The 11,927-nt window shown below is 39.7% G+C and overlaps 1 protein-coding gene and 1 long non-coding RNA gene across 6 annotated transcripts in view; one reads left to right on the top strand and one right to left on the bottom strand.

Moving 5' to 3' along the window:
• Positions 1-2,898, bottom strand: part of TSC22D2 (TSC22 domain family member 2) — a 49,773-nt gene extending 46,875 nt beyond the window's left edge. Inside the window, exons 1-2 of the mRNA XM_046641805.1 lie at positions 2,853-2,898; positions 5-753 (exon numbers count right to left, since the gene is read on the bottom strand). Coding sequence (XP_046497761.1) covers positions 5-753; positions 2,853-2,898 — 795 coding nt within the window. The remainder of the gene's footprint in view (positions 1-4; positions 754-2,852) is intronic.
• Positions 2,899-7,092: 4,194 nt separating this feature from the next.
• The window catches only part of LOC124249971 (uncharacterized), a 28,975-nt gene continuing 24,140 nt past the window's right edge, over positions 7,093-11,927 (top strand). For 2 of the 5 annotated variants that reach the window (XR_006891502.1, XR_006891501.1), the window contains exons 1-2: positions 7,130-7,220; positions 7,802-7,854. This is a non-coding gene — a long non-coding RNA (uncharacterized LOC124249971). The other 3 variants (XR_006891503.1, XR_006891506.1, XR_006891504.1) reach the window with 3 other exon arrangements.

The following is an 11,927-nucleotide window of genomic DNA, read 5'->3' as shown; positions in this document are numbered from 1 at the left end:
CGGCTGCTCCTTCCGCGGCGCCTCCGCGGCCGCGGCGCCTCAGCGAGGCCCTCGGCGGCGGCGCGAGCGCGACCCCAGGGGCGGGCGGCGTCCTCCGGCCGTCCCCGGGCCGCCGGGGGCACTCCCCGGCCTCGCGCGGCCCGCAGGCCCGGCGGGGGTGGAGCGGGAGGGCGGCGGCGTGAGGGGCGGCGCCGGCGTCAGCCCGGGCTCGGGACGCTGAGGCGAGCAGGCAGGGCTGCGGGCTCCGGCGGCGCTCAGCCCCGGGCCATGTCGGCCGTCCTGGCGGAAGCCCGCTCCGGGGGAGGGGAACGCCGGCTCGCCCTCCCCTCAGGGAGCCTCCCCGCGGGCGGGCGGGCTTGGCCTCCCCTCGCGGCTCCTGAGTGAGGGGCGACGGCCGGCGGGCCGGCGAGCGGAGGCGCTCCGGCGCGTGAGGCGGCTGCTCCGGCTCCCCCTCGGTGCGCCCGGTCCGCAGACCCCGGAGAAACTGAGACTCAAACTGCTGAAGCGGCGGCTGCAGCTCCCGCCCCTCGGCCAAGATGGGGCTGAAATGGCCGCGCCAGGGATGCTGGGAGGAGCAGCAGCGCCGCTGCCGCCGCCGCTGCCGACTAAAATGCCGCCGCTGCCGCAGCCGCCGCCAGCGCCGCAGCCGCCGCCGTTCCGTGACGCACCGGCGTCGTGACGTCACCGCCCCGCCCCCTCCGGTTTCCTGCGGAGTTTCGCGTGGAGGCTGGCGGGGGGAGGCGGTGGGCGGGGCTAGAGGTTAAAAAGGGGGGCGGTTTTTTAATTTAAAAATTTTTAAATTTAAATTTTGCTCTGTGGGTGTTTAAGAGGTGAAGAGCTAAAGACGCAAAGCCCCAGCCTAGGGCAGCTTACGACCACGCCAGTCGGGTGTTTTTCTACGGTTTGTTCCGAGACACTGGAAGGCTGGAGGTCATGTGCTGTGTCTAATGTTTAGCAAAATCTTAGCGAAACAAGGGCGGTAGGCATGGGGGTTGGGGGGTTTAGATACGAGAAAGAGGGAGACGGCTGGAAGAGCTGAATCACTTAAAAAGTCTTTCCTGAAAAGAAAGGTTGACCGCTGTAGTCAGAGGAGTGAAATGTTGAGAGAAACAGGGATGATTAACCACGAACAGCAAGCCAGATTGAGTCAGAAAAATGATCTCTCAGCCTGAAATTCTGTCTCCAACAATGGCATCAGGAGATGGTTACTTGCCCAGGGTGAGGTCAGTTTAAAAAAAGATTAGAGGTTACCAGTTTAAACTCCTGAGACTGTTTTTACTTTCAGCACGAAATCAGCTTATGAGCTCCATAAATGTAGAACCTACTGCGTTAAATAGTTATATTTCTTTCTTTGTTTATTGTGAAACTCTTGGTCGGAGCCAGAGTTATATGGCTTGGATTGGGCCACGAACAACCAGAACAAGTCAGAAAGCACCCTTTCTTGTCCCACTACAGAGAGCTGCTGTGAAAGTACTGGCGAATTTATCATCTGTTGGCTACTTGCTGACAAAAGAAAATGATCAGGCCATTCTTTTAAACAGTTAAAAAAAAATGGGGAAGGCAGCTCTTGAATTTTGAAGTGCTAATACATCATTTAGGTAGAATCTAGGAAGTCTTACTGGAAGTCACAATTTCATATCTATTCCAGCCTTAGCAGTCGCATCATGGTGACTGACAAATCAGTTAATCGTTATTCTCAGTTCTCTAATCTTTGAAGACTAGAAATACTTTTTATCCTAAAGGATGTTTTGAGAATTAAAATTTACAGAGAATTTTTTCAGTACTTAGTTGTAAATAATACACAGAGCTGTGTCTTTTAACCTTAGTAGAAACCGCGTCCTCCAAACCCAAGTGACTGAGGTCAGGATGTGAAATAAGACCGCATAATAATACCCCTGTTTCTTAAGGGGGTGGGAGAGAGTAAAGGAACAAAGTGTAACATTATGCTGCTATTGTGGCAGAGAAAGCTAACGGAATGTTTCATTTCTAAGTCTGTCATTTCAGTAATTGTTAGAGACAGTTTTCCATCAATAAGTTAGATCAACTGGTTAAATCCAATAAGAATTTAGGAAAGCTTAATTTAATTTTGGATTGATTTACCAGATTGTTGAAAGTCGTGATCAGTGGGTGATGGTGAGTGTGCGGCTTTTGGAAAAATGACTATTGTATGCCTGCTTGTCCCATTACATTATCTTATTACGTAACCTTCTTGATTACTTGTTATGATACTCTTAAATCACACACTTAAAGGAGAAATCTTAATCTGTAATACAATTTCTGGTTAAAGAACCTTTAGAGGATTTATTATAAAATGAAAGTGATGATAAAGATAATTTAGAAGAGATCAAGAAGTGGCCTATGTTTCTGGTAAGGATGGAGTTAAAGATATTAAAAGACGTCTTAGCCAAAAATAAGATTTATAAAGTTAAAATGTTTTGTTTACATGTTTAAGGATTTATGCGTGTTTAAACTAATAAAATAGTTCTCGAAGTAAATTTTCCAAAAGTTTAAAGGCCCTAGCTTCTTTTATACATTTACTCTTTAAAAATGCAGAGGATTTATCACATAAAACTGCTATGAAGAAGTGATAAGAATTCTGGTTGTTGCAAATAGGTTTGACATCATTTAACAGAGGATAAAAAATCATGTAACTATCATCAAACTACGAAAAGCTATGTAATTCATGGTTGGTCCACAAAGGATTAAAACCTTTCTCATAACTAATTAAAATGATAAAAAGCAGGATATTCATGCAAGTACGCATGCTCCATGCATGGAGACTTGAGAATAACGTGGTAGCCTAACTCACTGGAGCTGGGGAGATTCCTGGAGTCCCAAACCTTGACACTCACATCTTAATGTAGCTATCCTGGTTCCATGTCTGCACCCAGAAACCATGGTGGAAACTGTGGGAATCTTTGATTCCTGTCCCCAGAACCCCCAATTTGGCTATCCTACAGCCGGTACTTCCCTCAAAGACTTAATTTGAAGCAACGTATAGGAAGTACATTTAGGAAGAACAATGCAAAGGGAAAAATGGCTTAGAAACTAAGGACTGTTTTCACTGATGAAAAAAAAACTCAAAACCCAACTACTGCAGCAAGATCTTTTCGTCATTTGAGAGCATCATACCCCCAAATTCTACTAGGTTATTATCCAACCTTGTTAGTACCACATGGTAAATTATTTTACACTCACAAGATCCTGGAGTGTAAACTGCAGATACTCAAGAAAACCTGACTTTTTGTTTTTCATTGAATGCATATTATATTTAAAATAGTAATGGTATATTAATCTAAACACTCTAGGATAGAGAAAAGAAAATCATACTTTCAGTAAAAACTAAACAACTCCCCAGGCTAAGAGAAGTAACCCTTTAGAATGAATACTCTCAGTCAGTGACATTTATTGAGCACTCCCTGTGTGCATTAGGAATTGGACAGCCTGGATCCCAGCCAACAAGTTTTTCCGGGATTTAGAAATAGCTTATGTTTACTTTCTATGTTTTTATCACCAAATTGTTAGAAAATACAAAACGGAGGACTAGTTTTCAGGTTCCAAAAAGCTTTTGCTGGAAAGAAATATTAATTGTTTAAACAAGTAGTACTTGCTTCATTGCTATGATTTTCCTGGTCTTCCATTTCTGGAACAATATCTTATTAATAACCTCTTGCAGTGAGGCCATTGTGTAATATTATCCAAAAAGGAAAAAAATGCAATGAAAGAGGACTAAGGCTAATGAAATTCCATGAATACTTTTATAAAGGAAAACATAATCTGATTGAGATGCACAAACTTTACTTGAGAATGAAGCGTGTAAAACTTTCATGTTTAAGAAAAGTTTTATTAGATACTCTTGTAGAGTTTGATATACTGTGAAACAATGACTTTTTTTTAATAGTGAAGATTTCCTTGAGTCCCAAAGACCTTTGAAGTTTGGGCAAAACATGGCAATTTGGTAGAAGAAAAAGGTGCGTTTTGAACTAATAATAAATATCCTAGTAAAGCCTATTTTCTTTTCTTATGAAACAATTTAGAATATAAAATGTTAGTTCTGTGGTTCTGAAATCTGGCTTAAAGGCTGTAATATAAGGCAACTTCAATAGAAAATCTGCTAATGCCTGTATTCCTTTTCTTTTTTTCTTACATTATATGTGACCACTTGGGATAAAATTGAAGAAATCTACATTGCCTAATTGGAGAAAACTTGAGATCAAGAATAAGCTTCAGGGGCTGGCTCTGTAGCCAAGTGGTTAAGTTCGCACACTTGGCTTTGGCGGCCCAGGGTTTCACTGGTTGACATCCTGGGCCCGGACATGGCACCGCTCGTCCGGCCATGCTGAGGCGGTGTCCCACATACCATAACTAGAAGGACCCACAACTAAAAATATATAACTATGTACTGGGGGAATTTGGGGAAAAGAAAAAAAAAAAAAGGGAAGATTGGCAACAGTTGTTAGCTCAGGTGCCAATCTTTAAAGAAAAAAAAAAGAGTAAGCTCCAGTTTTGCTATAAACTTTTGTGGCTGCTGACAAATCTATTAATCTCTCAGTTTCCCCATTACTGAAAAGAGCAACGTTGTGATGAAGAGATGTTAAACTACCAATCCCGCTGGTCAAGTGGATGGGGAAACATAAGGTGTGGCAGTGTTCTGGCATCTTTGGAAGAAAAGATAGCAACTCAATGTGATACTATTGGCAGTAATATTTTCAGTACCCTTTGTTAATTAAAAAAGAAAGCTCCTAGGTATACATGATTTTAAGAAGAAGCCATAGTCTGTCACAGATGGGTTAGTTATTTATAGACATTTAATGGCATCTCCTTTGGTCAGGTGAATCATCACCATCTATTCTGTGTTTCTTGTATATATGAATTTTGTGTACGCACAGGTGTGATTGTATATCACTTCAAGTGGTAATATACCTGTAATTTTAAGTTGTAACTTTAACACTCACAAAAGAACATTGAAAGACATCGCCAATTTGTAGACTTCTGGGTTGCAGTTCCATATGTATGTTCCTATTATTAGCTTATAAAGTTTTAAAAAATATATTTGAGTGTAGAAACTTATATAAAGTGGCTTTAGACATGAAGGATGTCTAAGTGTTCTTGACTGACAATCTGAATGTCGTTCTAACCTGGCTAATTGTACTACTTTTAATTCATAGGAACCAAAGGTTGAAAGGCACAGATAGAATCTTGACTACTTTGTATTCTCAGTTATGTTTTAATTCCAAAATAACTAGCTCTTTAGTCACTGGAAACAAAACACTTTTAGCATTTAACGTTAGAATACTTGAAATCCTACTTTGACAGCGTTCATACTCATTAAAAGCTCAACCCATGATCCATGTTTGCACAAGGATTTGGGTGTTACTTAAAATGGCCGTGTAATGAGCTGCTCTCTGCAAATTAATACTCACACCCCTCCCTCATCTGTAACCTGAGGTCTTTGGACAGGAGGGAAGCTAGTAAGAAATAAAGAAATAGGGAGAAAATGCAAAATCAAGGTGAAATGTTAAGCATAGGGTCATTCCAGTTGTGGCCATCAAATCCCTAATGAATAATCATAACGGTATTATTATGACACTCATTTTGTGGCATTTACCTGTTTTTAAACTAAATTGGCCAGATACAAATATATTTTTGTCTTCAAATATTTAGAATATGTTCTCTATCTTCACCCCATTTTTTCTAGATTTTGATACTAATCTTTCTTTTTTGCATATTGCATATGTTTATTCAACAACTGATCTAATTCTAGATTTTTAGTTTATAAATATTTCATTCTTACTTGTTTTATGGATACTCCATCAATACAATGGTTCTACACTCTATGGAATCATAGAGGGGTTGAAAAAATCAACCCCTCCTACAAAAATGTATATTTTCAAGAAAGATAAATTATGTGGTGATGATTCAGTCACATTATTCAAATATTCTCCACTGAATTTCTTTAAGCTTAACTACAGTGTTTAAAATAATTTTGCTTATTAATATTTTATTTTGGTGTGAGAAAAAAAATTCTCCTAGCAGGATCAACCTTATGTTTCGAACAAACAGTTCCAAATATCTGCTTGTTCATTCATTCAGCATATATTTAGAAGCCTACTATGTGCTGGCCTCTTTGCTAGACTTGGGGAAAAGAGTTGTAAAATAGACAACAAAAGGAAGCCCTTGTTCTAATAGGTCTTATATTTTAATAGGGGAACAGACACTAAAGAAATAAAGAAATAAATGTGATAATTTCAAATATTCCTAAGTATTAAGAAGAAAGAAAACAGCAGGGGAAGGTGGGGGTGAGGGCACCTCAGGCGTCTGGCAGGTGGGCCTGAGAAAGCGTCTCTGAGCCAAGGGCAAGCTCCTTGTCAGTAGCCAGTAGCTAAGGCAGAGAGACAAGTGCAGACAGTGGCTCTGTGGTAGAGACCCGTGTGTGATGGGGAGGGAGCTGGGGCATCGGAGAGGACATCTGGAGGGAGCAGCGGCAGGCCTTGCGGACCTTGTCAGGACTTGGATTGGATTTTAAGTGTGATGGAAAGCCACAGGAGGGTTGTAAGCAGAGGATTAAGGTAGTCTGATTTACAGTTAAAAAGAAACCTTTTTGTTTTCTTAGCCTCTCACAGTTTTGAACATAAGTATTATGTTTATACAGATCTAAAAAAAAATCTTAGTCAAAGATAAGTTTCTCTTTATAGGGCTATAACATTGTGTCTTACTAAAATGGTAGAAATATTTGACAATCAACATGACATTTCTTATACAGAGATTTAATAACTTGGTTGCTGTCAACTGATTAAATCCCTGTGTGAGAGAGATCTTTTTCTCCATGAAACCCTAACTAACTTAATGGCAGTGATTTTGTTTACTCAAGAAGAACTTGAAATGCCCCACTTAAAAAAATAAAACAACAACTCTGAACAACAGTGAGAAAGGAGACCGTTTTGTGTCAATGTAATTATTAGATAAGTGTGGTGGAATCACCTGACAAGGAGAGCTAATTTTAGGGAGGCTCAGGGCTGAGCCTCGTTTTTCCAATGAGATAAAAATATTCACAGATAAGTCTAGGGACACTTGGATGCGTTCACTTAGTCATGAAAGATCCACAGAGGAGGGCCCTTGATGGGAGAGGTAGGAGGCGAGGCCATACATTCGATATTGGTGGGTTGCCCTTCTTTTAGAGGTTACTTTTTACTTCCTTGTAAGGTACAGTCCAACAGCGGGTGAGTTTTACTCTATTTTATGGGCTATTTCTTCGTTCACAAGAGAATGCTAAGATAGCACTGTGTAGCGAGGTTACGCTCTGGTGCTCTGGGGGTGACAACTGGCCTAGCTCGTTTTTTTAAGCAGTTCCAGGCTGTGTGTGCGAAGGTTAAACTTGTTCTTACCGTGGTGACTCCAAAGCAGTGCCAGCGTGGCTGAGAGCTTCAGCAAGGACAGATGCACAGGCCATTATCCCTGTCTTTGGAGCACACAAAGTTAGTCTATTTTGCTAGTTGAACATGGAAGAAGAAACACCTACGTATTTTTTTGTACCATAGGCCCCAACGTAAGTGTGAGCGGGCTGGTATAAATTCCAAATGAAAAGGAAAAGGAAGTTTGCTTATCTTATCCAGTACTTTTGAAATATATTACTTATTATTTGATGGAATTTGGTCTTTTCTAAAGTATGATTATACAGCATTAAGATTAAGAAGAGGGTAGCATGCCAAGTTTGTTGTGCAAATTCTTTAAAAGGGATGCATGTGTTCCAGTGTCGCGTTTTTGTTAAATATCATTCTGAAACTCTTCAATTATTTTACAGCTTAGTTATGAAGCTTACGAATATTGATCGTATTACTTGACAAGAGCACCCAGGTATGTGTAGAAAAGTATTACCCAAACTTCATAGCCCACCTTGTTAATAACCTTTACTTCTAGTCGACTTCTCTTTTCAAAAACCAAAACTGTTTTAAAGACGAACATTTGTCATCATTTGATGATGTTTTTTAAACGTTACATATGGTGGAATATCAAGTTAAACATTAAACAAAACTATGTCTCATCTTTGAAAGCAAATTACGTGTATGCATAGGGAACAAATTTTGGGGAAAACGCATCAGAATTTAAGTACTGACTATCTCTGGGTGATGAGACTGTAGGCTTTTTTTGGTTAGTTTTTAAAATATTTTCCAAATTTTCTACAATGGTCACATATGATTTTTATCTGAATGTATTACTTTTATATATAAAAAATGTACCTACACACACCACCTAAGCCAAGAGTAACTTTGTAAAGATATAACAACAGACGAGACTACATTTTAGTTATTGATAGATGGCAATTGGTAATTGCTATCCAAAGATGAATTGCCCCTCAGAAGTAGTGTATATTTGAATGCCGTCAAAAGATAATATTAAGAATGATTAACACTTTTTCAGTTGAATCAAATTAATGCAAAAACACTTTAAAGAGTTAACTTATGAAATCAAAAAGGAATTAAGAGGATGTAAGGGAGAGAACATTAAACTATGAGAAGTAGGTTTGCAAGAAAACGGGGTGTCAGGAAACCCTGGTGCAGTCTCTGCAGCATTCTGTCCAGCTGTGGGTCCTTGAACAGGGCGTAACCTCTCTGGGTTTCGTATTCTTTATCTGTAAAGTAAGAGTTTTGGTTCTAAGATTTTATGAATCTAGACTCCCAAAGGACAGATCCAAGTGTGAAGTCTTGATTTTGTGTGCAACACCGAACGTATAAATGGGTTCACAAGATGTTTGTGCTGCAGCTTTGAGTACATGCAAATGTGCTAGTTCTTGCCTGATCCCCCAAGGTCCCTCCTGCCTTTGGACCTTTGCACTTACTGTGCCTTCTGCTTATTCCCTGAAATGTTTGCTTGTTTAATTCCCTTACCTCCTTCAGGTCTTTGCTCAAATGTCTCCTTTTAGTGAGGCCTGCTCTGACTACACTGTTGAAGACTGCCAGCCTATCCCAGTGCCATCCCTCTTTCCTGCTTTGTTTTTCTCTGTAGCACTTACTGCCTTTTAATATACTATGTTCTTTACTTACCTTCTTTGTTGTCTGTCTTTCCACACTAAAATGGATGGCTCCAAGGAGAGCAAGGGCTTCCATCTGTCTTGTTCTTTCTTGTGTTCCCAAGGTCTATAATAGAACCTGGCACATATTAGAGTCTCAATATTGTATAAATAAATGAATTTCCCATTTTTACAACATCCTACAACATGTTCATTCAGTATTATGAAAGTGAAGCAGTAAACGTGCCTAAAATTGTGGCATGTTGGTACAGTGGGAAATGCCCTGCCCAAAAGGGTACTTTTATAAACATGCATCTTTAAGAGGAAAAAAAAGAAATCATTTATTAGACAAAGATCTTTTTTAACCTTTCTTTTTTCGGGGGTGGAGGGGATGATTAGCCCTGAGCTGACATCTGCTGCCAATCCTCCTCTTTTTACTGAGGAAGACGGGCCCTGAGCTGACATTCATTCCCATCTTCCTCTACTTTATATGTGGGATGCCTGCCACAGCATGGCTTGCTAAGTGGTGCCATGTCCACACCCAGGATCCAAACTGGTGAACCCCGGGCTGCTGAGCAGAATGTGGGAACTTAACTGCTGTGCCACTGGGCCGGCCCCTTTTTTAACCTTTTTATTGAAGCAATTTTATTCTTTGCAGAAATTTCAAAATATATGCAAGCTATATATTGGATCATATGTGGAAGTCTTTGAGAATATAACATCTTTAGTATTCTGCAGAAAACATAAGATTGAAATTTTGATCAAGTATACACATTCCTTTGACACTAAGCCATTCTTCTTTTTTTTTTTTGTGGAAGATTAGCCCTGAGCTAACATCTGCTGCCAATCCTCCTCTTTTTGCTAAGGAAGACTGGCCCTGAGCTGGTATCCGTGCCCATCTTCCTCTACTTTATATGTGGGATGCCCGCCACAGCATGGCTTGCCATGCAGTGTGTAGGTCTGTGCCCGGGATCTGAACTGGTGAACCCCTGGCCGCTGAAGTGGACCGTGCAAACTTAACCTCTTCGCCTCTGGGCCAGCCCCCAACACTAGCCATTCTTAATCATATTTGATTTAGGGTACGTTAAATATTTTTAGTATTTGGTATAGTATTCTAGTTTAAATAACATTTCCTTTACATAAGAAAATTTAATCAGTAGAGCCACTCCAGGAGTAAAAAGTTCTCATCGTTGAGTTTTTTAAAAGTAGGTCTATAGATATGTCACTATAGTAACAAACTATTGGGAAAAGAAGCTCTATTTTGCATTCATAGTGTCTAAATGCTATGGATTAATGAATACCTAGGCTAAAAAAAAATGTCTTTTATAGACTCCTTGGGATTTGTTTTCTTCATCTGTTTGGTTTGGCTGCTCTCATTTACATACTTGTTCTCATTAGGGTTTGAATTTCAGAGCTGGCCTCACTCTGTAATGGGAACAAATGTCTTGCCATGTGATACTAACTTTCCATTACATCCTGAAGCATTTGCAGTCCCAGAGGCAAAGGATTTATGGTTGGTGCATGAGAGATGGAACCACCATGTAAAAGAGGCCAAATTTGAAAACATATTTTTTCTTGGTGCCAATATAGTTTCAAGATAATGAGAACTCAGAATAATCAGCTAATGACCAAAAATGAATCATTATTAAAACACGTTTTTTTGGCATAAAATAACTATTGTTTCTAGTTGGTTGATAATTTTCATAGTAACCATGACATTTGGTGCATTCTAAACACCTTTCATCAGAAGCCCTCAGACCCCTTTGCAGCAGCTCATTATACTCTGAAAGAGTTCTGAGAATAATACACAAGTTTTGCTGATATTCTGTAGCAGTGTAGAGAGCAGCATGCAGGAAGTACATAAAATACACTACAAGATTTCTCAATAATTCTCCAGCCAAGTAGGAAACTGAGTAGATGCAGCACGAGAAATTCAGAAGTACTGAAAGTCAATCCCCAAGTTAGTTTGGTCAGAATTTCAAACTTGTTTTATTCTTTAAAAAAAAAAAAAGAATTGTGGAGTGGAGACTATTTCAATAGCAGGGCCATTATTAACATCCATAAAAATAACATGGCACCATATTTCCAAGGAATTCTGTATAATTCCCAACTTTTCCTTATTCCTCACTGTGTGCTATGAGATTTTTTGGTGAAAGTCTTATTTTAGTTTCGACTGGAAAGTCGAGGGAACACAGTATAAAGAATAGCAGTCAATAACTGTAAGACTTCATCACGGATCTGTTCATGTCTCTGGCCATACCCTGCATTCATGTAACACTTTATGGTTGTCAAACCCCCGCCATGCATCCTCTCATTTGACCCTTACAACCCTGTATCTGTGTGCCCTTGGACAAGTCACTCAGCCCATGACTGTAGTTCCCATTTGGTAAGCTGCATTTAATAGATGCCCTCCCCTAAATCTATAGGAATGCTTCAAATTATAATAGAATAGTCCAATACATTATGAACTCTTTAAATGAAAAGTATTTTTATAAATGTAAGATGTTATTCATCTAATTTGGGAAACTGAAACTTAGAGAGACCAAGTGAGACCAAGAGACTAAGTATTTAATCACATTGGTCCCAAGAACCAAAGATTAAAAGGTTTGTATTTTGTAGCTCAGATAAAAATCATGAGATTTTATCACAAAGGAGAAAATATTGCCTCTTAAGCAGATAACAGTACTCTCTAAAAAATATAAACAAATATTCATTCTGAACCATTAGCTCCCTAATTTTATTTAAATGCATCAAACTAAATACTATTTCATCCATTACTGATCAACAGTCAGCCTACATACGACAACTGATGACAAAACCGATTTGTTTGAAAAGATACCCAATTTGGGGGCAATTAATCCCGTAATTATTATGAATACGTAAACTGAAAGGAGAACTAGGTAATATTTTTGATAGAAAT

Source organism: Equus quagga, chromosome 1, assembly GCF_021613505.1.
Source record: "Equus quagga isolate Etosha38 chromosome 1, UCLA_HA_Equagga_1.0, whole genome shotgun sequence".
Classification (NCBI taxonomy): domain Eukaryota; kingdom Metazoa; phylum Chordata; class Mammalia; order Perissodactyla; family Equidae; genus Equus; species Equus quagga.
The sequence above is the reverse complement of the archived record's forward strand: the minus strand, read 5'-3'. Positions and strand labels throughout refer to the sequence as shown.